The sequence below is a fragment of the Pelmatolapia mariae genome, linkage group LG3_W (genome assembly GCF_036321145.2).
Source record: "Pelmatolapia mariae isolate MD_Pm_ZW linkage group LG3_W, Pm_UMD_F_2, whole genome shotgun sequence".
In the NCBI taxonomy this organism is placed as follows: domain Eukaryota; kingdom Metazoa; phylum Chordata; class Actinopteri; order Cichliformes; family Cichlidae; genus Pelmatolapia; species Pelmatolapia mariae.
In genome coordinates, this window is record NC_086229.1 from 16,225,723 (window position 1) to 16,249,208 (window position 23,486).

The 23,486-nt window shown below is 41.7% G+C and overlaps 1 protein-coding gene across 1 annotated transcript in view; it reads left to right on the top strand.

Moving 5' to 3' along the window:
* Window positions 1–23,486, top strand: part of LOC135932628 (uncharacterized) — a 305,408-nt gene that overhangs the window by 216,112 nt on the left and 65,810 nt on the right. Inside the window, exon 5 of the mRNA XM_065470128.1 lies at window positions 32–53. Within this exon, the coding sequence (XP_065326200.1) occupies window positions 32–53 (22 nt within the window). The remainder of the gene's footprint in view (window positions 1–31; window positions 54–23,486) is intronic.

A 23,486-nucleotide genomic window follows, 5' to 3' on the forward strand; every position in this document is an offset into this window, starting at 1 on the left:
AATAGATCTTGATCTCATTATTTAAATAAAGGATCAAATAATAGAAACATAGTGTTATATAGTAGTATAACAATATTAATATTGTTGTTGTTATTGTAAGTGTGACAAAAAGTACCAAATCTGGATTAAAGAAATTTTCTTCAACAAAGAATATGGGGAAACAATCCACAGTTCATACAAAGTTAGATTTGAATTATTCCCGAGGTCTGTGATGTTGTATTAGTGCAGTTCTTGTTAAATCTTGTCTGATGATTTCTTCTTATGGACTTTTTTTTCCTCCTTGTGATCACTTTGTAAAAAATATGAAAACATTTTAATCCGGAAACTCAATTTTCTTCCTCCTTTTATAGCCTCCAAAATCCACCCAGAATATTTGAGAGTATGTGCACTGATAAAACTTGTGACAGGTGGCTAAAGACCAACAGCACAGTCAGCTGTTATCGTGACCTGAAAGCCACTGACTTCATCTTAATGCAACTCGAGTGAATTTGTCCCACAATACACTTAGACCTACTACTCCTCAGTCACTGGATGTGAATCAAGCTAAAAGCTTGAGAAAAATACATTTTCAGTTTCCCTTGTTGTCATGATAAGTCTAATAAATGGTGTTTCTTCCTCTGACTCAGGATGTTTTATTCCAAAGTTCAGATATCAAGCTGCCAGAAGCTGTGAAGGTTACAGATAAACAGGTTCTCCTGATTTCTTCCACACAGATAGGAACATAAAACCTCTCACAAAGTTCTGAAAATAAACTGCCATTCAGTGAGAAGCCATTTGAGAACTTTGACCATAAAAGTTCTGAACTCAAAAAGGTTGTTCTGTTTCCCTGCAATGTAACAGAGGTTGGAGTGTGTCTTTAGACATGTTGAAAATAATAGATATTAGGACCAATATTTTATCCTTCAGCAACATACAGCTGACTGATCGTTTCACAGACGATGCCATATCACAACTGCTCCACACATCCCTGAGTCACCTGGACACTGGCAAAGGGACTTATGATAGGATGCTGTCCATTCAGGATGATAAGCAGAGGACACGACATGTTTAACACTAGCGCTAGTGCTAGCAACTTGTTTAAATAACGTAGACTGAAAGTTTGAACCCTGGTCAGTCTGTATGACCTTTGGCAGGCCAAATACCGTAAAGAGCGTTGTCAATGCCCTAACAACTGATTTTGCTGCAATCTTATGTAATGGGACAGCCTCAGGGAAGCTCCACACATGATCGTGAGACGACATTACTTTCCTGATTTTGTTCTTGGTAGTGGACCAACACAGTCTACTATGACAGGATCAAATGGCTTATCCACTACAGGAATGGGACACAAGGGGGCAGGGGGTATGATCTGGTCAGGCTTACCTGCAATCTGGCACACATGACAACTACGACAAAATTGTGAAACATCACACTTCATACCAGGCCAAAAGAAATGCTTCAATAAAAGCTGGTATCTTTTTTGTGACACCCACATTTTCAGACCACTGGCTTTCATGAGCAAGAGCCAGGATTTTATGCCTGTACATAGCAGGCATAACAATCTGCTTGACTTTACTTTGGGTTCACTGGGTCTGCAGGTGACAGAACACTGTTTCTTTCAGTTTATACATCATTCTCCTCAGAAAATAGAAGATATCAACAAAGAATCAGAGAGGGTAATGTCGCCACCTTTACTTGCTTGCGCAGAAACATCTGGAAGTCTTCTGATTTAGGGGGATCTCGCCAGTGATGGGAATAACGGCGTTACAAGTAACGGCGTTACTAACGGCGTTACTTTTTTAAGTAACGAGTAATCTAACTAATTACTATTCCTGTCGTTACAACGCCGTTACAGTTACTAACAAGGAAACGCGGTCCGTTACTAATTTTCAACAAACAGACGGTTGAAGCTGTGTTCAGCTTACCGCATCTTATATCAGCTGCAGGAAGTAGCTGTAAGTAATCTGGACGCTACAGCTCCCGCGGACGGTAATCACGATCATTGTCTAGCACAACACGTGGAGCTAAGGAGGCAAAACAATCACATGAGTGCTGCTGTTTGACTGAGGAAGAATAAAGGAGTCGTGGTAAGTCAATCACATGACCACTTCAAGACAAAGCAACAAGATGATATAGCAGTTTTTAAATTGTGTTGATAGGCCACGTAAAACCAGAGTCATGATAAACAATATATACGCGGAGTTTTTTCCTCAATAGTTTCGCCATGTTTAATGTCTAAGGACAGCGCAGCGAGACCTCTGCTTATGAGCAAAAAAAGAAACAGGGGAAGTTTTAGGAGTGATGGGGAGAGAGAGAGAGCGAGTTTTGAGATGTGAGAGATTTGTGAGATTTAGCGTGTTTGGAGTGTGTAGTTAGTGTGTTTTCATGTGTAGTTAGTTGTAGTGTTGTGGATTGTTTTGTGTTGTGTGTCAGAACAATGAGGCGACTGCTGTCTCCAGGTAGAAACAGGAGTGATACACCTGCTGCTGTCAGACCTGCAGGTATCAGGCTGTGATGTTCTCCTTTATAGTGGACAGAAATATTTGGAGTGGCACAAATAATTTGTGTGGCATCTTATTGAAGAACAGCTGATTGTTCTGTAAATAGTTTGAAATGGTTATTTTTTTAAAAAAAAACTGTAAAAGGTAAATGGATGGAAATAACTTTGTTGTTTGCAAAACTTGTGCATAGGATTTTAAAATTGACAATTAATATTTGCATTTAAAGTTATGAAATATGAGTCAATAAAGACGTTTATGGTTGTTACAGTAAAATATAACTTTTTCTACTATGATTTTATGCTTGGTCTGATTTTAGATCAATTGTGTTAATACAGTTTGTCAAAATGAGAACACAACTGTAAATTCAGACACGTGAGGTTGTGCTGAAAAGAATGATACCAAACAAGGCAAAGTAAATAGTTTTTAAAGGTGAAATGTGGAAAGAAAATCAAAAGTAGTTAAAAATTTTACCTAACTAACCAATTATAATTATAATTAATTATAACTAACTAATTATAACTAACTAACCCAGAGGGTTAAACTTTTTTTTTTTAAGTAAGGCAATAGTCACTTTTCAAGTAATTAATTACTTTTAGAATATTGTAACCCAGTTACTAACTTAGTAACTTTTTTGAAGAAGTTACTAGTAACTATAATTGAATTACTTTTTCAAAGTAACTTGCCCAATACTGGTTGTCGCAATGTCATTCCCCAACAACATGGCCACATCGTCTATCAGTAAGGCCGGGCAAATGGCAACGGGGAAAAATCCTGTAACAAGTTCTGACTTTACAAAAACTTGGTGAACTAGTCTGGGCACGTAACCCATCTCTATCCCATGCAACACAGAATTACAACCACACGTACTTTCAGTGGAGAAAGGTAAAACTCTAGAGAGAACGACAGTCTGGGAACCTCAAGTGTCCCTAAAAATACGCACAGGTTTTCAATCAGAGGGACTGGCAGTTAGCGATACTGAGCCATCAAAAATGAAATGTTCGAAACAGGGGCATGGCCAATGTTCCCTCTAATTTTTAATGTGTCTGAGCGAACACACAAACTCCCTGAGCGATCCCTTGGACCACTGTGAGCGACATCAGACGTGTGCACTGTGGTCACGCCAGCACCGAATCCATCCAAGTTACATGTTTATTAAAATAATCAAATCACAGCATTTACATTTATGTTAGACTACTTTTAAAGTATTTCAGCCTATTTACAATGAAAATGTAAAAAAAAAATCTAGTCATTGACCTGTGTAGTATGTTAACACTATTGGAAGTAAAAATAACTTGAACTCCAATTTCGAAAACACAACTTTCTTTTTTTCTTTCCTCTTTCCTCTTTTTTTTTTTTTTTATAAAGCTCTGACTTGTATTATGAGTATGAGTCTGTGGTCTGGGAGAGAGTCCTGTAACTCTCTGTCCCAAAATATAGTATATAATGACCAATGTTGGGCAATTAATTATATAGTTAATCCTCAAAAAAGTAACTCAGTTTGGCAAACAACTAAGTTTTTTGCAGCTATTTTTTTTTAAATGCAGCCAATGCATTTTTAAATAAACATTTCAAACTATTTACAGAACAATCAGCTGTTCTGCATCAAATTTGATGCCACACAAATTATTTGTGCCACTCCAAAAAGTAATTTCTGTCCACTATGAGATAAAGGAGAACAACAGCCTGATACCTGCAGGCCTGACAACAGGAGATGTATCACTGCTGTAACACCTGTAACATTCAGCAGTCGCCTCATTGTTCTGACACACACAACAAAACTATTGACTACACTACACACTAACTACACAAGATTTGCGCTAAACGTCTCAAATCTCTCATGTCTCAAAATACCGCCGTCACCCCTAAAACTTCCCCCCGTTTCTTAACAACTAGATGCCACGTTGCCATACCATTTTTTTGATTGGTCGACATGGTACTTTTTTGGACGAATAGAAATGAGAGAGGGGGGTGGGGGTTTGTTTTTGCTCACAGGCTCTTGAGCCTTTTTCCTTATAAAATGCTGTTTTTACCGTTTCTTCCCACAGTAAATATAAGCAACGATAGTATTCAGGAACACAACCAAACATTGCATAGATTTTTATCATAACTCTGGATTTACGTGGCCTATCAACACAATTTAAAAACTGGTATAAAGTCCACACTTTTCCCGTCAATTGTTCCGTCTGTCCTGCTCACCTCTCCAATGGTTGTACACGTTGTCATTAACGTGGCTTAATTCCACATCAGCCACGCCGCTTTGCCAGCTAAAACACCGGTGTCGGCACATAAGGACGCTGTCATAGCCTGTCAACCACGTTGATTGGCTGCGTATATACGAATGTGAATCGCATTATTGGCTGGACTGTGGGATAAGGTGGCATCGTTCTAATCCCATATGGGAGCAGCCAGTCACTTACTGACTAACACTGCAAAACAGAATTGTTAAAGTATTAATTTTAATTTCAGTTCAGGTTAAAAAAATTTTTTTGTGCGCAACACAGATTTTCTGTGCACAGAGACCGTGCCAGCAGTGCGCAATTGCGCACGTGCGCAGCTTAGAGGGAACATTGGGCCTGGCACCTTACCACCACAACCATGGACCTCATTACAGGCTTCAGCTTTTACAAAACCAACCCCTCTGGCTGGCTGAGAATTTGACATTTTCCAGCAATACATTCAAAGGCTGCAAAGTATGTATCAACCTCAGGTTCTCTAAGGTTGTTGTTGTTATCGAAAGCAGAAGCAGATGTTCAGGTGGAACTGAGATTTTCAGCAGAGGCAGATGAGGCTTGTGGCTGAGACTCCAGTTCAAGCTTTCACAGCCTTACAGCTTTGTCTGCCTCTATCTCCAGCCTTCTGGTTTCCAGCTCTAGCTCAGCCCGCCTGTTCTGGGCCTTCTCTTCAGCCTTCAAATGGAGACGTGCCAGCCGCACCTTTAACAGAGATCCATCCCTGCTTTCTGAACTCCCAGAGGAGAGTGGATCATAACGAGGAAGCGTGTGTGGCGTTTTCAGAATTCTGAGAAAAAAGTCAGGATTCTGACTTTTTTCTCAGAATTCTATAAAAGAAGAAAAAAGACATGTCCATTTTTCTTCTTCTTCTTCTTTTCTTTTTTTTTTTACGGTGGCCCTGATCCTCTTCCTTATGGGAGGGAGGAGTACAACTATATAATATTATGTATTTAAGTTGAAGTTTTCCAAGGTCTTAACTGTTCATGAATAGCATGTATTCGTAATATTACGTTACCTTTTATTAATTATTTTATTAGTTACATATTTTATTATATTCTTGAAAATCTTTACTTAATGAGTTCTTTATTTTATTGTATTCACTTTTACATTTTATTTATTTATTTTTTACATAATGATCAATAAAACACCTTTATTTGATTTCTTCTATCACTTTGTGGTTCTGGAAATATATATAGATACAAAATATTATTGTTGTTAAATATAATAACTTCACCGAGTTCTTTTGATTCCTCATAGGCAATCTGATAAAAGACAAAACACTGCTTAGTAGACCATTTCACACTTTATTCTCTTACACAATTGCTTCTAGGAGGGAGATGCGTCCTGCATGACATGTTGCAGTGGATCTCATAATGGTGGTGTGCCCCCAACAGTTCTATTACAGAAGCAGTCTAAACAACAGTGTCTCAGTAACTTTCTACTAGAAGATGGTCCCCTGTTATCTACTTTTTCCCAGGCAAGCATGGGCAAGAGTCTGCAGCATTCTGCCCCCCAAGTACACGTAGTCTAATGCCTTTATTTTTCAGGGCCGTGTCCCCTTAATACTACACTATGTGGTTATATGGCATTTTAGTTAATATAAAGAATAGAATTGAGGCACTTCAAATAATTTCATCTCAACACTATAAATATCTATTATGTATTCTTAAATGCTCAACAAACAAATTCTATTTAAAAATGTTGGTCCCTATAATTACACAGAGCTAAAAAAAAAAAGAAAGAAAGAAAAGAAAACCACTATGAAGATGAATTTGATTTTATTATTTGTCTGGTATTACTCTTCAACAGGTTGTTCTTTGTGTCCATAATGTTATAATGTGTAAGATTTATGTGTAGCTTATGCATAAAATGATAAAAGCTTAACATTATTATTATTATTGTTGTTGTTGTTATTATAATTATTATATTAACTGTTGCAAAAGTACCAAATCTGGTTCCACTTTTTTCTGCTTTTATAGCTCTCAACATTCACCAAGCATGTATCAGTGTATGTACACCAGTAAAACACATTGCAGATGGGTTCTAACAACGCCAACACACACAAGGCATCTTAGTCCTTGCTTTTAAGGCAATGCACCACTTATCAAGGAGGGTCCCCTTTTTCCAGCAATACGTTCACATGCTGCAAAGTATGTATCAACCTCAGGTTCTCTAAGGTTGTTGTTGTTATCGAAAGCAGAAGCAGATGTTCAGGTGGAACTGAGATTTTCAGCAGAGGCAGATGAGGCTTGTGGCTGAGACTCCAGTTCAAGCTTTCACAGCCTTACAGCTTTGTCTGCCTCTATCTCCAGCCTTCTGGTTTCCAGCTCTAGCTCAGCCCGCCTGTTCTGGGCCTTCTCTTCAGCCTTCAAATGGAGACGTGCCAGCCGCACCTTTAACAGAGATCCATCCCTGCCTTCTGAACTCCCAGAGGAGAGTGGATCATAGCGAGGAAGCGTGTGTGGTGTTTTCAGAATTCTGAGATTAAAGTCGGAATTCTGAGAAAAATGACCTTAATGTAAGAATTCTTACTTTTATCTCTGAATTCTGGAAAAGAAGAGAAAAAGATGTGCCCACTTTTTTTTCCCGGTGGCCCTAATCCTACAAGTATATGATTTTATGTATTTAAGTTACATGTTATTTATTTATTTATTTTACATAACGGCCAATCAAACGGCTTTATTCGATTTCTTCTATCTCTTTGTGGTTCTGGAAATATAAATATATGTACAATGTATTACTGTATAAATATCTATTATGTATTCTTAAATGCTCAACACACAAATTATATTTAAAAGTTTTGGGCCCTATAATTAGAAAGAGCTAAAAAAAAAAGAAAGAAAGAAAGAAAAGAAAACCACTATGAAGTTTAATTTGATTTTATTATTTATCTGATATTAGTCTTCAAACAGGTTGCTCTTAATATTGTAATATTTTGTGTAGCTAATAGCAGAAAATGATTAAAAGCATTACATTATTATTATTTCGTCTTGATGTATGCTCAATCATCCAGGTAAGTAAATCTCCAAAAGTTGATTCTGTTCTTCTGGACATCACAGCTCACCTGGCACTTAACAGCGTCATAATTATGATGAAGGAGCTGACCTCCCAGCCCATTGTTCATTCAGTGGTGCTAGTTTTAGTGCAAATGTACTGTTTACAAGATTGGGGAAAACTGCAGTCAGCTGAGCCTGAAGAAGTCACTTGGATGAGTGACGAAACGTTTCTCCCACTGAAAATGCTACGTCCAGATGACCAGAATCAACTTTTGGAGATTATTATTATTATCATTATTATTATTATTAACTGTAGAAAAAGTACCAAATCTTGTTCCACTTTTTTTTCTTCTTTTATAGCACTCAACATTCACCAAGCATGTATGTACACCAATAAAAAACATTACAGATGGGTAAAGGGCAACAGCACAGGTAATCTAGGTATTTGCTGTTATCATGACTTTGGAGCCATTAACTTCCTGTTAATCTCATTCTGTTTAAATTGTCAAACTGCGCACTTGCAACATTAGTCCTAATCCTCAGTGGCCAGGTGTTAATGGACCTAAACAGCTTCTTGACAAAAAGACAGATTTTCTGTTTCCCTTGCTGTCAGTCTGGTAAATGGTGTTTCTTCCTCTGACTCAGGATATGTTTTATTCCAAAGTTCAGACGATGAACTGCCAAAAGCTATAAATGTTAATGATAAACAGATTCTATCTTATGTGTCCGGTGATCAGTGATGCAGTCCTTGAACAACTTTCACCATACTATACCTTCTGAATTCTTGCCAGCATGTTAATAGCTCGGCCTTCGTCAACTTCAGTCAGCCCCACAGTGTTGTGCATACACTTGTGTTCTGAGACCGCTTGCTTGAGAATGCAAAAAACGGAGCCAGTTCTGAGGTATACAACAGGGTTCATTTGTGTTGAATAAACAAAATTTTGTCCCACCACTGGCACTAAAACTATTGAACTATAACCAAAGACTACTCTCAGAACATGCCTGAGAGTAGTTACACTTACATTTACTTAAACTTACATACATTTTTAAAAAAGTAGCAAATATAAAGCATTTTGAGGCAAATGTTGCTGTAAACTAACAATATCTAAATCATCACAACCCCAGGTATTTAAGCTGATCCACCTTCTATCTCCCTCTCATTCAAACATATGTATTCTTTCTTGCTTCTACTGATTTTAATTCCTTTTCTCTTCAGTACTATAGATCGGTGAAATGAATGAATACAATCACAGACAGGAACTAAACTAAACAAAAGAGACAAAAACTAATCAATTAAAAGAGGAAGTAATGAGCAGAGAAACTTGACACAGGAGAACACAGGGGAAGCTGGAAAAAAAACATTGTGGACTAATTGAATTCAGGGAACTCAGAATCTACTCCGAATGTATGAGTACAAAACTGTATTACAGGGGTCTTGGGTCCAAGACGCAGTACAATTACACATCTGTTGTACTCTTTGTTGACATGAAGCCATACTTTTTGCTCACTAATTTTTACCTCTATTCTCAAGGCTAAAGTCACAGTTTTGGTAAAATTATTAACTTTCAGAAATACATCTACTGTAATGAAATGTATTCCCAATTGCTGTGTAAGCCATTATTATAAATGTGAAATATTTATACATTTATTAAAAACACACACATCTAGTTCATTTCATTAATTACCAACATTCTACTAATAGCAATGTAAAATACAGGAGCAAGTAATACACTAACAAAATAATTTTTAGAGCACATTTTAAGGGCTGGTTACAATGACCTATGTTTTAATCAGGATTTTGAATCAGGAAGGTCATCCAGGTCTTTATATGTTTAAGATAGTCCAGCAGTTCAGGATCACAGACCATGGATAGATAACGTTGGGTATTATCTGTACAGCGTTGAAAATATATGCTGTGCCTTCTAATGATACTGTTAAAGGGCAGCATGTGCAAGCCCCATGTCATGGCTGTGTGAAGGGAGGCAGGAATGGTGGACCCAAGAGCTGGACTTGTGGAGGCAAAGTGAACTCAAAACATACGGCTTTTACTGTGGGATTGCAGACAGAACAGACAACTAGTTAAACTGGGAAAGCAAAACTACCAGGCAGGCAAGTTGGCAAACAGAACACACAGTGAAGAATGGGGGATGACGCGATGGCGAGAAGGGAAAGCCGCAGACACTAAATACAAGAGGTGAACAGGACTGAAAGGAAACAGCTGGGAGACACGGCTGACTGATTACACTGACGAGACACGGTACAGACAGAGAACAGACGGAACACATGGGCGGGCACTAAACAGGGAGCACTGTACCAGAACCCTAAGAAGTCTAAACACAACATCAGAATAAACTGGAAGACAAGATCATCATCATCATCATCATCATAATTAAAAAAAACTCAAAACACTGGGTGACCCAGGTCCATGACACCCCACTTCCAGAAAAGTTGGGGCAATTTCTAAAACTGCAATAAAAGCTAAATTTGGTAATGATTTCAGATCATCTGACATGGAACGCAAGACTATGGAAATGTGTTCTGTTGTAAGACGAGTGCACATTTCAGCTTGTTTTGGGGGAAATTGGATCTCATATACATTGCAAAGACGAGAAAACCCCAGCCAGATTGTTACCAAAGAAAGGTGCAAAAACAAACAATAAATGGGCGTGCATCAGTGTCCATGTCATGGGGGATTTGTGAATTGTGTGCACCATTGATGCGGAGGCTTACACAGGAACTTTGGAGGAACACATTCCCATCAAGAAGTTTTCTTTTCCTAGCAACTCCATGTGTATTTCAACAGGCCTCATTACGCACAAATTACAACAGGCTGGCTTCACAGACATAAAGTCCCTGACTGGCCTGCCTGCAGTCCAGATCTGTCTCCCATAGAAAAAGTATTGCACATCATGAAGAGGAAAATCAGACAGTGGTGATCATGCACTGATGCACAGCTCTAGTGTTACTTACAGGAGGAATAGACAAAAATTCCAGTTGTAAAATTGCAACAATTACTTTCTTCAGTTCCAAAAAGATTAACACGTGTAATTAAAAGAAAAGGGGATGTGACCCAATGCTAAACTTGCATGTTGCAACTTTTTTGGAATGTGTTGCAGGCATTTATGTTTAAATGTGTTTCTTAAAATGTTTTGTTTACGCCTTTGCCCGTTAACTAAATGTTTGAATGCCGTACCAAATCACATATTTTAGTGTTTATTGCAGTTTTAGAAATAGTCCCAAGTTTTCTGGAAATGGGTTTTGTATAAAGTGAATAGAATCAGTGTCACATACAGGACCTTTGGCCATGTTGCTTTAACGACCACACAAACATTAGGTTTGTAATCAACTGTACTGGAAAATGACCAAAACCCAGTCAAGTAGAGACGAGCTGTGAGTCAAGCCAAGTAAGTGAAAAAAGGACATTAGTGTTAAAAAACAAAAACAAAAAAACATCTCAGGATATGACTTTAATAAGCATATTCAATAATGTGTAAGACTGCTTTCTTTCATTTACGCAGTCTCTAAAATGAGAAATATCCTATCTCAGAGCGATGCTGATAAAACCCCAATGAACTGGCAGAAGGCCGTAGGCATACAAGTTTACCCATGCCTGCCCACTGCCCCTTACTGAGTGCAGCTCCAGACTGAAACAATCCAGTTCATCTTTAGGAGAGGTTCCAGAGCCCAAGCCATGCTTAGAGGCGGACACCTCATGCAATAGCTCAGGCTCCTTCCACATCAGAGAGGTAACATTCCATCTCAATTCCATCTTAATATTTTCTGAGCTGCAGGCAGAGTTCAGAAGTCTGAACCTTAGAATGAAACAGATCTATGCTGTGGGCAAAGCTATAGGATTTACAAGGGGAAGGTGAATAAAGCTCTGACTCTTACATCACCCAACTGCGCCAAAGCAGGAAACAGGAAGTTCTTCATCCTTGGTAAAGAGAGACACACAGATGATCAGACTGAGTTCAGACCAACCTAGCAGCTTCCTCTGAGTGAGTCCAGCTACAGGAGAGAAAAGTGGAAAACTCCAACACTGCTGCTTCAAGCTGCTGACGCTCCACACACTGAATGTGAGTTTGAGCAAAAACACGACTCAAAGGAAGTTTCAGTGAAGGTCGTAGAGGAGGGAGGGGAGCCAGGACTGACTGTACTTCCTGTCTGCTTTTTTTCAGTTTCACTCACAGACTCAATGGCTTCCAGATCAGAGGAGGATCTCTGCTGTCAGGTATGTCTTCAGTATTCCTAATGTTCTTTCATGTAGCTACAGATTCTGTAAAGACTGCATTGAAGAGAAGGTGGTGTCAGAGAAATGAGTACACATGTGAGTAACCTTTATACTTGGCTTAAAAGACCTACTCACAAGTTAATATTAAATAAAGATAACTTGAGAAAATGAAAATTGCATTGAAATGATACATTTCTAAAAATTATGCACAAGTTTTGCAAATAACAAAGTTATATGGTACTACAGTATTTACCTAAACATGCAGCCAAGGCCTCAGGCATGTTTTATATAACCATTTAAAACTATTTACAGAACAATTGGGTGCATCAAATAAAAACGCACACAAATGCTTTGTGCCACTCCAAAAAAATAGTTTCTGTCCACTATAAGACAGAGGAGAATACCACAGGCATAAACCCTGCAGGTCTGACAGCAGGAGGTGTATCAGTTCTGTTTGCCATGTGGGAACAGCGTTTACACCGGAATCTACCTTTGGTGGCTTTTTGGAGGAAATGTGAAATTCACTATTTCATTCAGCAGTATAACTGACACACAAAACAAAACAATGACTACACAACACACTAACTATAGCCTCCAAACACTAATGTCTCACATATGAAAACTCGCTCTCTCTCTTTCTTTCACTTGCCCACTTTCTCTCGCTGGTGTCACTCCTAAATCTCCCCCCTCTTCCTAAATAACCAAATGCCAGATGTTGCTATACAATTTTTTGATTGGTTGACATAGTACACTTTAAGATCAATAGGGAATTGATATAGTTTTTTTCTTTTTCTTTTTTCACTCACAAGCGGAGAGTGTTTGCTAGCGCTGTCTGTAGAAAACACTGTTTTTACTGTTTCTTCCCGTTGTCAACACCAGTTTTGTTCAGAAAAAAACATTGTGTATATTTTTTAACATGCCTCTGGTTGAACGCGCCCTATCGACACAACTTAAAATCTGGTATATGGCTTGAAGTCCACACTTTTGACCCAAGTTGAAATGAAGACTCTGTGTTGCTGTATCTCAGGGGTGTCGAACTCCAGGCCTCGAGGGCCGGTGTCCTGCAGGTTTTAGATCTCACCCTGGGTCAACACACCTGAATCAAATGATTAGTTCATTAGCGGGCCTCTGGAGAACTTCAAAACATGTTGAGGAGGTCATTTAGCCATTAAATCAGCTGTGTTGGATCAAGGACAACTCTAAAACCTGCAGGGCACCGGCCCTCGAGGCCTGGAGTTCGACACCTGTGCTGTATCTTGTTGCTGTGTCATCTTAAATCAGTGATGTGATTTTGACGCGCCGCCGTCAAAATCACATCAGGGTGCAGGGTGGAAAAAAACGCACAGAAATAAATTATTTTTCAAGAATAATTAAATAGATTCAACATCTTTCTTCAACAGAATTGCAGAATTCAGAGATGGTACTTTCCCAAAGGAAAAAGTACTATAGCTTACTAGGGTATATTAGACTTAGGAGTTACTATATACAGTAATGGACTTCTATACATTTGACATCAGATTAATACTTTGGGTGTAAGATTCAGATAATTATTTATTAAAAGCTAGACATTTTAAATGAGAATAAGAAAGAAAAGTATGTCTTTGTGCCCCCTTTTCCCTGTTCATGCCCTATCGGCCCCCCTGGCTAAACTTTGCTAGATCCGCCCCTGCACAGTTACCAGCCGTCAGCTATGTAGAAAAGGATCCTGGTCTAGAAAGTAATATTAAATAAATTCTAACGACAGTAAATCAAGGTTAAACGTGCTGCTGATGTTCAGCTGCTGGTTTCCTCTTTCTGGTGCAAAGTGGGCCCAAAAACAAAGAACAGAGACGGACTCGCGACAGAAAAGCCGATCAGCTGATCGTTAAGCAGTTTCACGACTGAAGTAGCCGCAGGAAGGTGAGGGAGAGAGAGAGGCAGCCACTCTATATATCGGTTGTTAAGCTTAATGTGGGAATGCTTTACAAACATTCAGAGATGAACTTACACACTTGCTTTACCTTCTCTCTGGGATAACTTCCTCGGAGATGGAAATGCTGGTTTGCTAGCGAGGCTACGGTGATGAGCCGACTTACGCCAAGTGGCAAGTTGTGTGAGATGTTTTTTTTATATATATATTTAATGGATCAGATTACATTTTTTTTTTCTCGCCCGTATCCGGTCCAGTAATTTACATCAGTATCGGACCGATACCTAATATCGGATCGGTCCATCTCTAGTTAAAACCTTATGATATAACTATTGGTCAGCAAATGCAGCAGTATATTAATAACTAACCCTCACATTAACTTTTATTGTGTGGAAAAAAGTCCTCCCTTCATTAGCGTTCATCCTCTAGCTTCACTGTTTATATTATGCTACCATAATTGTCTAGCTAGCAGTCACGTAGCACATCATTATATACAGCTAGCCAAACTTCAGTAACCCTTAGGGTTGCCAACCTTCCCTTGAAAAACGGAATCGCTCCGTGTTTAGAAACAAAAGTATTGAGCTGAAAAGGGAAGCACTTTGTCAAATGGTTAAAAAAAATAATTACACACACAAAAAAAGAGCTAAGAAATTCCCCACACTGGGAAGGGTGAAGACAATCGGGTCGCCCAGCCCTGGCCATAAGGCGTCCCTTAGTTTTTTTTCAGGGAGTTGGCAACCCTAGTAACCCTACAAACGTCACTGCTGTTTAATTTCCTGTCTTCATTTATTTTAGAAATGATAGCAGAGTTGTACCTCTTAATTTGTTTCAGAAAACCCTCAGTTTGAACCTGGTATATTATTTTTGGACGGAAGCTAGCAATCTAACTCTCTGCTAACTTCTAACTCCGTTAAATTTCATAAATTCTTTCATGGATGCCTGGATGTTAAACTTAATTGTTACTTAATTGTGCCTACTGGGGTCAGCGGGGGAGCTGGCCCTAGGGAGGGGCATCTTGCCCCTCCCTTCTTTTCCTCCCCATCCCCGGCTGCCTCCCTCTTCCCGCTCCACCACACCCACCCATACAGGTGGGGCCTTGGGGTGCGGGTGTGTCACCAGGGTGCAATTTTATTCCACAACTTAGACATCCACATTACTCGCACTCTCATAACACACACACACACATATATATAGGGCCTTGAGGGTGGCCACGTTAACGGCGTCCAGAGAACGGTCTGTGTATTCAACCCTACCTCTGGCGCCGGTGCCCACCTTTCAATTTTAAATCCATGTAGACATTGAGGGTTCTCGGGAGGGGCTGTGCTAACACCTGCTGCTCTCTGGCAGCAGCACCATGCCCTCCCTTGTTTTAAATGCACTTTAGAACAACACGCAGCAAGATTACATATGAGCAGGAGGAGGGAGGTATGGGGTCTTCACACACTCCCATTCTCTGCTAGCCATCGGGGCGGGGGGGCTGGGAGGAGGTGTTGGCCGTCCGATTGGTCTCCCTGCTGCTGCGGAGCCTGGGGCGGTCTGCTTGCCTCCACCCCAGGGGGAAGGGTAACACCTCTTGGGTCTAGGTGCCGTTTCCCCCTCTGGGGGCGAGGGTACCTGGACCCGGGGCATAGAGTATGTTTGGGGAGTGTGATTGTGTGTACATGTCCGTGTATGTCTATCCTTAAGTTGGGTGAGTGCTGAGTGTTTGTATATGTGTGCATGAGGGTGGGAAAGCATGTTTGTGTCTGTGTGTGCCTGTTTGTCTGTGTCTATATGTCAGGTCGGGTCTTAGACTCCACCTCTCTGGGAACTCCCAGGCCCTCCAAAGTGTGGAGGCCTATCTCCCCTCACCACACTCCCTGCCGGTGACTGATGCCCTCAGGGGTTGGTGCATTGGTGGTTCTTGGTGTACGGGGCTGGGCGCTCAGGTATGTACCGGCTCACTCCCGGTGGCTACTTCGCGGGGCCTGGTGCCTGTCGCTCGGTCAGGCCTCTTCCGGGGTGCTGGGGGACCTCGGGCCTCCTGCCTCTGGGCCTGCGGCTCGGTTCACTCTGGCACAGCTGGCTGCCGGCAGAGCCGGCGGGCACGCCAGTGCAGCGCCCTCTGGCTTCTGCTCTGTGGCTACTGGGTGACCCCTCGTCTGGGGATCTCTTCAGCCCTTCCCAGGAGGGTGGCACGGATGCCCCTCCGGTGGTACTCCTTGGGCTCTTGCACTCTGGGGCCTCTGGATGTCTGGAGCCTGGATCTCCTCCATGCCTGCGTCATGCCCTGGGGGACGGGGCTATGGCCCTCTACACCCTCTAGAAGACCGTTACATGGGGAAACCTTTTGAATACAGCGCGCTGATCCACACAGGTGTGCACACGGGTGTTCACTGTTCATAGACATAAACTACACCTTTCTTAGCTGCTACTTCAAAGCACATTGTGCGCTATCGGTCCTGCGTGCTGCACAACAGCAATCAATATTTAGTATTTACTGCTGTTTACACTTAGCTAGATTAATGCGATGGTGTTGTGTTTAGTATGTTGCTTTGTTGTTTTTGCTTGTTTTCTCTTCTTTTTCTCTCAACAGGTGATCCAGGAGATTTTTTTTCTTTCTCTTTTTAAGTGCCCTTTTTCACTGTCCCTCTTCCCTTCTGTTTTTCTTTTCCTTCCTCGCTTTCTTTCTCCCTTTCATATCCCCCAGTCATGTCTGTCCCGTCTGTAACAACTAAAAATAAAATAAATAATAACAACAAAGGTCGATCAAATGGACCAATACTGCAAGGCCATGATGATCCATTTGACAAAATAAATCCATTGGGTATCCTTGTTGGTCTTCAGACAACAATTCTGATGGCTGATGAACCAAATGGGACAGGCAAAAAAAAGAAAAAAGAAAAAAAAGGAGCTAGGAGAGAAAAGCATCTGGACTTCAAATATAAAGTTTCTTAAAGATGTTTCACCTCTTATCAACATCCGTGAAGCTTCTTCGACTACGATGACCTGGATGACTGAAAATCTTCAAAGACACTAGGCTTGCACTTATTTTCTTCAATCAGTGATGAATAGTAAGTTGTTCTGGCTTTGCAGAAGGCTTTCTTATAAATTAGCAAACTATTTCTCCAGGCTAAATGATGATTTTTTAGTTTTCTGACACACCATTTCCTCTCCAGCTTACGAGTTATCTGCTTTAGGCTACTTGTTTGAGAATTATACCAGGGGGTCAAGTAGTTCTGATTTGAGTCTCTATTTTCACAGGAGCTACAGCATCCAGTGTCGTACGTAGTGAGGAGGCAAAATCATTAACAAAAGTATCAAACTCTTTTGGAGTAGCGTTCAGGTAGCTGCTCTGCTAATTGTTGGTACAGGGCATTGAAAATGATAACAGCGCTTGGATTATATACTTAAATTTAGTTACAGCACTTTCAGAAAGACATCTACTGTGATAAAGTCTACTACTGCTGTGTAATCAATTATTGTAAACTTAAATGTTATTCGATTTGATTTGATTTGATATACCTTTATTAGTCCCACAAGGGGAAATTTCGTAAGGCTGCCGACCTATTGCACGCAATGGCGGTGCCATCTTACCCTCCGACCATACATACATTACACAAAACATCGCATGGGGAAGACAGGTCAGAGAAGTATAACAATGGAAAATGCAACACATGAGGAAAGATAAGGAGAAAAAAAATAACTCCCCCCAGACTGAGCTCCAACAGCTAGATCAGTTTGAGAACAGAAAAAAAAAACACCTCAGCACATAGCACATGAAAAAAACTAAAATACACCAAAGAAACACATGACAAGCAACAGGAGTGGGTAAAGGGTGATAGACAGCAGATTTAGACAGTACATCCGGCCTGCAGCCTATGCGCTGGTCTCCTTGATCCACCGCCAGCATCGGAAGGGAATAAGAGTCAAAGGCGTTTGGAAAGGGAGGGGGGATGATTGTGTGCATATCAGTGTATATGTATGTGTGTGCGTGTCCAGAGTTCAGCTGAGACAGTGTCCTTCGCCCTGCTAGGCTAAGTAAACAGTCTTCCAGCCAACCCAGGTGGCCTTGCATGGAATGGGAAGGAACGGTCTAAACACAGTCGTTATCAGGGTGTTTTTGTTCGCCTCCAGTCTTGCGACCGCAGGTGGCACCAAGAGGGTATCCGCATGAAGTGATGATGCTTTTTACGTTAGTGCGATCAGCTCATATGAATTTCAAAGCTGTTCTACAGTCCAGCACTGGTCTCTCGTTGGAGAGCCGCGAGCTTCGCTGTACTTGCATTCTGTGATGTTGTCATTCTTGTGCTCAAGGAGCCGATTCTGAGAACTCACGACAGTGTGACTCCCCGAGATGTCTTCCAGTTTGCGCCCAGAGATGTTATTCCGAGCTAGCCCTTCCGAGATGTAATCCAGTTTGCACTCAGAGATCTTATTCTGAGTATTCACGGCAGCCGTAAGCTTCTCCAAGAACTTATCCGTGCTGGACTCAATGAGCCCATTTTGAGAACTCACGCCTCTCCCATCGTTCCTATCCCAGCGGGCAGCCTTGTGGGGGTTTGAACAGCCGGTTCCGCTTTCTTAATCCTTCGATAAGTCATCGCCAAGCCAGCTCCGATCAGCAACCCTGTTACCATGGTTCGAATAGGTAGATATCTTCAGCACTCAGGCTCTCCCAAGCCCAAACTTCTTGTTGAGAAAGGGGTGTCAATTGCATTTAGGGACCAGTTGATCCAATCCATAATTCCTCTTTTAGGTTTTAGAGAACAGACTGTGAGAGAGTGTTCCAGGGAAAAGTAATACAAAAAACACGAGACTAGAAAAGGACATAAGAGGCTAAGCAGGGAAGCTAAGGGAGAGGAGGAGGAGGAGAGGAGAAAAGTGCGACCGCCTTCGTCAAGAGCAAGAGAGAGAAAAAAAAAGAAGAAGGAGGAAATGATCAGACAAGAGAGGGTTTTCAGGAAACAGTGTTAAATGTTCAGTTTCCATGTCCTATGTTAAAACAAGATCTAGAGGTTGATTAGTCAAAGTCAAGTCAAAGTCAGCTTTATTGTAAAAGACCATTCATACACAGAAATTTGGAACTGCAATGCTCCCATAGCCCTCAGTGTACACTAAAACATGAAGATAAAAAGATAAAAATAAAATAGGAGTCTTATGTGCAGCACAATACAATACTATATCATTTTATAAACAGCAGTGTCCAACACAATCATAGTGATTGTGGGCAAGTCCGTGTGCAAGTTGGGTTGGGACAGTCAGTGAAAAGGCAATAGTGGTGGTTTAGAGGGGGTGGGGGTTCAGAGGGAAGAGGTGAATGCAGGTCTGGAGTTCATGTGTGCGAGAGCAGTGAGTGAATTCAGCAGTTGGACAATATGATGATATGGAATAGCAGATTTGTGTGGAATAGCTGTTAGCTTACTCCAGATGCCTCCGCACTTACCCATCTTCTGTCTCCTCTCACACCACCTGAAATGTTTCCACTGTGGGTGAGATTTAGTAGCGGGGGTAGCTGATGGTAGATGCCTCCAAAGCAGTCTGCAGTTCCTCAGTGTGATTTGGAGCTCTTCCATGATTGAAAAGCTTGTGGATTTGCTTCTCTTGATTTAGAGATCATGAGTGCATGAGCGTTATCAAAAACAAGAAAAAGAGCAAAACAAATACAGGATCACTGTTTGTCGGGACAGGGAGCAGCTGCTGCGTGTGTCCGTACCGCCATGTTGAATCATAGATGGTAAATAAAAGTGGTGGGTGGGTTTTCTCTCTTTTGAAAGAAGCCAGTTGACTCGAATAACAGAGTTATTATCGTGTTGAGGCTGTGCGCATCCCAATAAACACCCACAGTAATCATTTTATAATTATTTCTGAGCTGCGCACTAAATCAGACAAAAAAGTCTGAGAAATCAGACAGAAACTATGTAAGACCCAGGTGCACGATAGATAATCACAAATAAGACTGTTTTGTTTTTTTTTGTTTTTTTAGTTTTGCAGCTACGGTGGATAAGGCTGAGCATCTGGCTTTCAAATGAATTAAGATAAGATAAGATAAGATGACCTCTATTAGTCCCACACGTGGAAAATTTGTTTTGTCACAGCAGGAAGTGGACAGTGCAAATGCTATGAGGCAAAAATTAGAATGAAATAAAATAAGAATAAATACAGTACACAACTGTACAGAATAAAATAAAATACTATATACAGTAGAATAAAATAGAATAAAATATACAATAAGATAAAAATAGAATACAAATGTTATATACAACTCAGTAAAAATACAACGATGCCAGAAAAGATTATTATTATTAGTGTTATTGCACATTTGTGGATGTGTGTGTTTGATCAGTTAAAGTCTTTACTGTGGAGTCTGACAGCAGTGGGGAGGAAAGACCTGCGGAATCTCTCCGTCCCACACCGTGGGTGCCGCAGTCTCCCACTGAAGGAGCTGCTCAGTGCTGTCACAGTCTCATGCATGGGGTGGGAGATGTTGTCCAACAGGGATGACAGCTTAGCCACCATTCTCCTGTCACTCACCACCTCCACTGGGTCCAGAGGGCATCCTAGAACAGAACTGGCCATGCGGATCAGCCTGTTCAGTCTCTTCCTGTCCCCAGCAGAGATGCTGCCGCCCCAGCAGACCACACCATAAAAGATGGCTGAGGCCACTACAGAGTCATAGAAGGTCTTCAGGAGTGGGCCCTCCACTCCAAACGACCTGAGTCTCCACAGCAGGTACAGTCTGCTCTGCCCTTTCCTGTAGAGGGCGTCTGAGTTATGAGTCCAGTCCAGTTTGCTGTTCAGATGAACACCAAGGTACCTGTAGCTGTCCACAGCCTCAATGTCCATACCCTGGATGTTCAGTGGTTGCAGTGGAGGATGTTTGTGCCTGCGGAAGTCTACCACCAGCTCCTTGGTTTTACTGGCATTGATCTGGAGGTAGTTCAGCTGGCACCAGTCCACAAAGTCCTGAGTCAGTCCTCTGTACTCCTCATCATTGATGAGGCCGACTATTGCAGAGTCATCAGAGAACTTCTGCAGGAAGCACTGGGTGGAGTTATGGGAGAAGTCTGCAGTGTAGATGGTGAAGAGGAACGGAGCCAGAACCGTTCCCTGTGGGGCCCCCGTACTGCAGACGACCCTGTCCGACACACAGCCCTGAGTCCTCACATACTGTGGTCGGTTGGTGAGGTAGTTCAGAATCCAGGTAGTGAGGTGATGGTCCACTCCTGAGTCCTCCAGCTTGTCCTTCAGGACCGTGGGAAGAATAGTGTTGAAGGCACTGGAGAAATCAAAGAACATGATTCTCACAGTGCTCCCAGCGGTCTCCAGGTGAGCGAGGGAGCGATGTAGGAGGTGAATGACGGCATCATCCGCTCCAATGCCAGGCTCACAAGGCGCCGAAGCTGAGCCAGGACCAGCCGCTCCAGGGTCTTCATCAGGTGGGATGTCAGAGCCACCGGCCTGTAGCTGTTGAGGTCCTTGGGGCGTGAAGTCTTTGGCACTGGTACAACATAGGAGGTTTTCCAGAGCTATGGGACTCTTCCCAGTATCAGGCTCAGGTTGAAGAGGTGCTCCATCACACCACACAGTTGGTCCGCGCAGGACCTGACGACCCTCGAGCTGTTGCCATCTGGACCCGCTGCCTTCTTGGCTTTAATCCTCCTCAGTTCCCTCCTAATCTGGGTGGTTGAGAGAGACAGGCTGGAGCCTTGTGTTGATTGTGTATTGGATGCTGTTGTTTGGGGTGGGGAGGAGTGAGCAGGGTGAATAGAGGAGGTGTGAAGTGTCTGAGGTGTCAGAGGTGGAACAGCAGCAGTGGGGGTGGGTGAGTCTGCAGCTGATCTTGGAGACTGCCTCATAGCTGAATCAAATCTGTTGAAGAAATGATTCAGTTCATTTGCCCACCTCACATCCCTCCCAGGCAGAGAGTTCTGATGTTTGTGGCCTGAGATGGTTCTGAGGCCTCTCCAGACTTCACCAACGTTGTTTTGCTGAAGCTGGTTCTCCATCTTCTGCCTGTTAAATTAATAAATTAATAAATTAAAAGGCTGTTTTCATTTTTGGTTGATTAATAAGCTTGTGCTGAAGACTGCTCCCTGAATTTACGTTAACTCGTAGCCAAATTTCCCTTAATGTCACCTGCTCTGGCCCCTGGAAAACAATTGGCTATGGTTGCTGTGTCTCTAGCTTCATGTCTCAGTAGAGAATCATTAATTTTGAGATTTTGATCCCCAGTGGATGTTTCGCAGAGTGGGGAAAAATGGTTAGACAACTGAACGGGTTGGTAGTGTACCGGAGCTTCTGTTTAGGACTATTCTTCCTGCTCACCATCATCCAGCTGTTTTCCCAGCTGCTCAGGACAAGCTGCCAAGCAGCTATTACCCTCGGCTGCATTGGCTACAGCGGCCTGGCTACCCATGGGTTTTTCGTGGGTTCAAAGCAAAGTTTCCTATTCAGTCATTCTGGTCTCCAGAGTTGCAAATAGGCAGCATTTATCACAAGCATTGTTATCACTAAGGAAGGCTGAGGAGTAACTAAATATCTGACACATTGAACAGGAAAGTGTGTGAGAGACAGGTGAAGAGGCCATGCTGCTAGTGACTTGGCTACGAGCTAAGCTAGGGAATCCCGAAAGACACAGTGAGTTAATAGTATGACTATAATTAACGAGTGAATTAACAGAGTGTGCTTTGGACGAAGCACGTGAAGATTACATTATGAAATAAGATGTTATCTGGAAGTTTTTTTATTAAATTGCTATGCAGATTACTTTTTGCTAAAGCATATAGGTAGGGCTTGATCAGGTGACTCTGAATCCTCCCTTAGTTATGCTACACTAGGTGTAGGCTGCTGGGGAATTGCTACTTTGGTCACCTTTCTCACAGTGTATGAACACACCTTTCTGTGTTTATACATTTCTCTTCACTGAATCATGTGTTCTTATTAATCTCTGGCTCTCTTTGACAGCATGCCTTTTATCCTGTCTTTCTCCCTTCACCCCAACCAGTCGTCGCAGATGGCCGCCCTTCTCTGAGACTCTTTTTGCTGGAGCTTTCTTCCTGTTAAAAGGGAGTCAAAGTGCATTTGCTCATATGTGGTCATAAGACTGTTGGGTTTTTCTCTGTTGTTTTATTGCAGGGTCTACCTTGTAATGTAAGGTACACCCTACAGTGTATCTAAATAAAGCAATTCAGCGAAAAAAGAAAAAAAATAAGTGGAAAAAATTAACAACTCATATTACTATGTATTCCTTGTTCTTACAGGAGAGAGATCAGAGAGCTTCAGAGGCTCTCTGCAGTCTGCACTCTGAGAAACTCAAACTCTTCTGTCTGGACCATCAGCAGCCAGCGTGTCTTGTCTGCAGAGACTCAGAAAAACACACCAATCACAGATTCAGACCCATCGATGAAGCTGCACAACACCACAAGAAGAAACTTCAGGAAACTCTGGAGCCCTTAAAGGAGAAGTTAAAGGTTTGTGAAGAAGTTCAAGTGAAGTTTGATCAAACAGCAGAACACATTAAGGTCCAGGCCCGACACACAGAGAGGCAGATTAAGGAGCAGTTTAAGAAGCTTCACCAGTTTCTAGCAGAGGAAGAGGAGGCTAGGCTGGCTGCACTGAGGGAGGAAGAGGAGCAGAAGAGTGGGATGATGAAGGAGA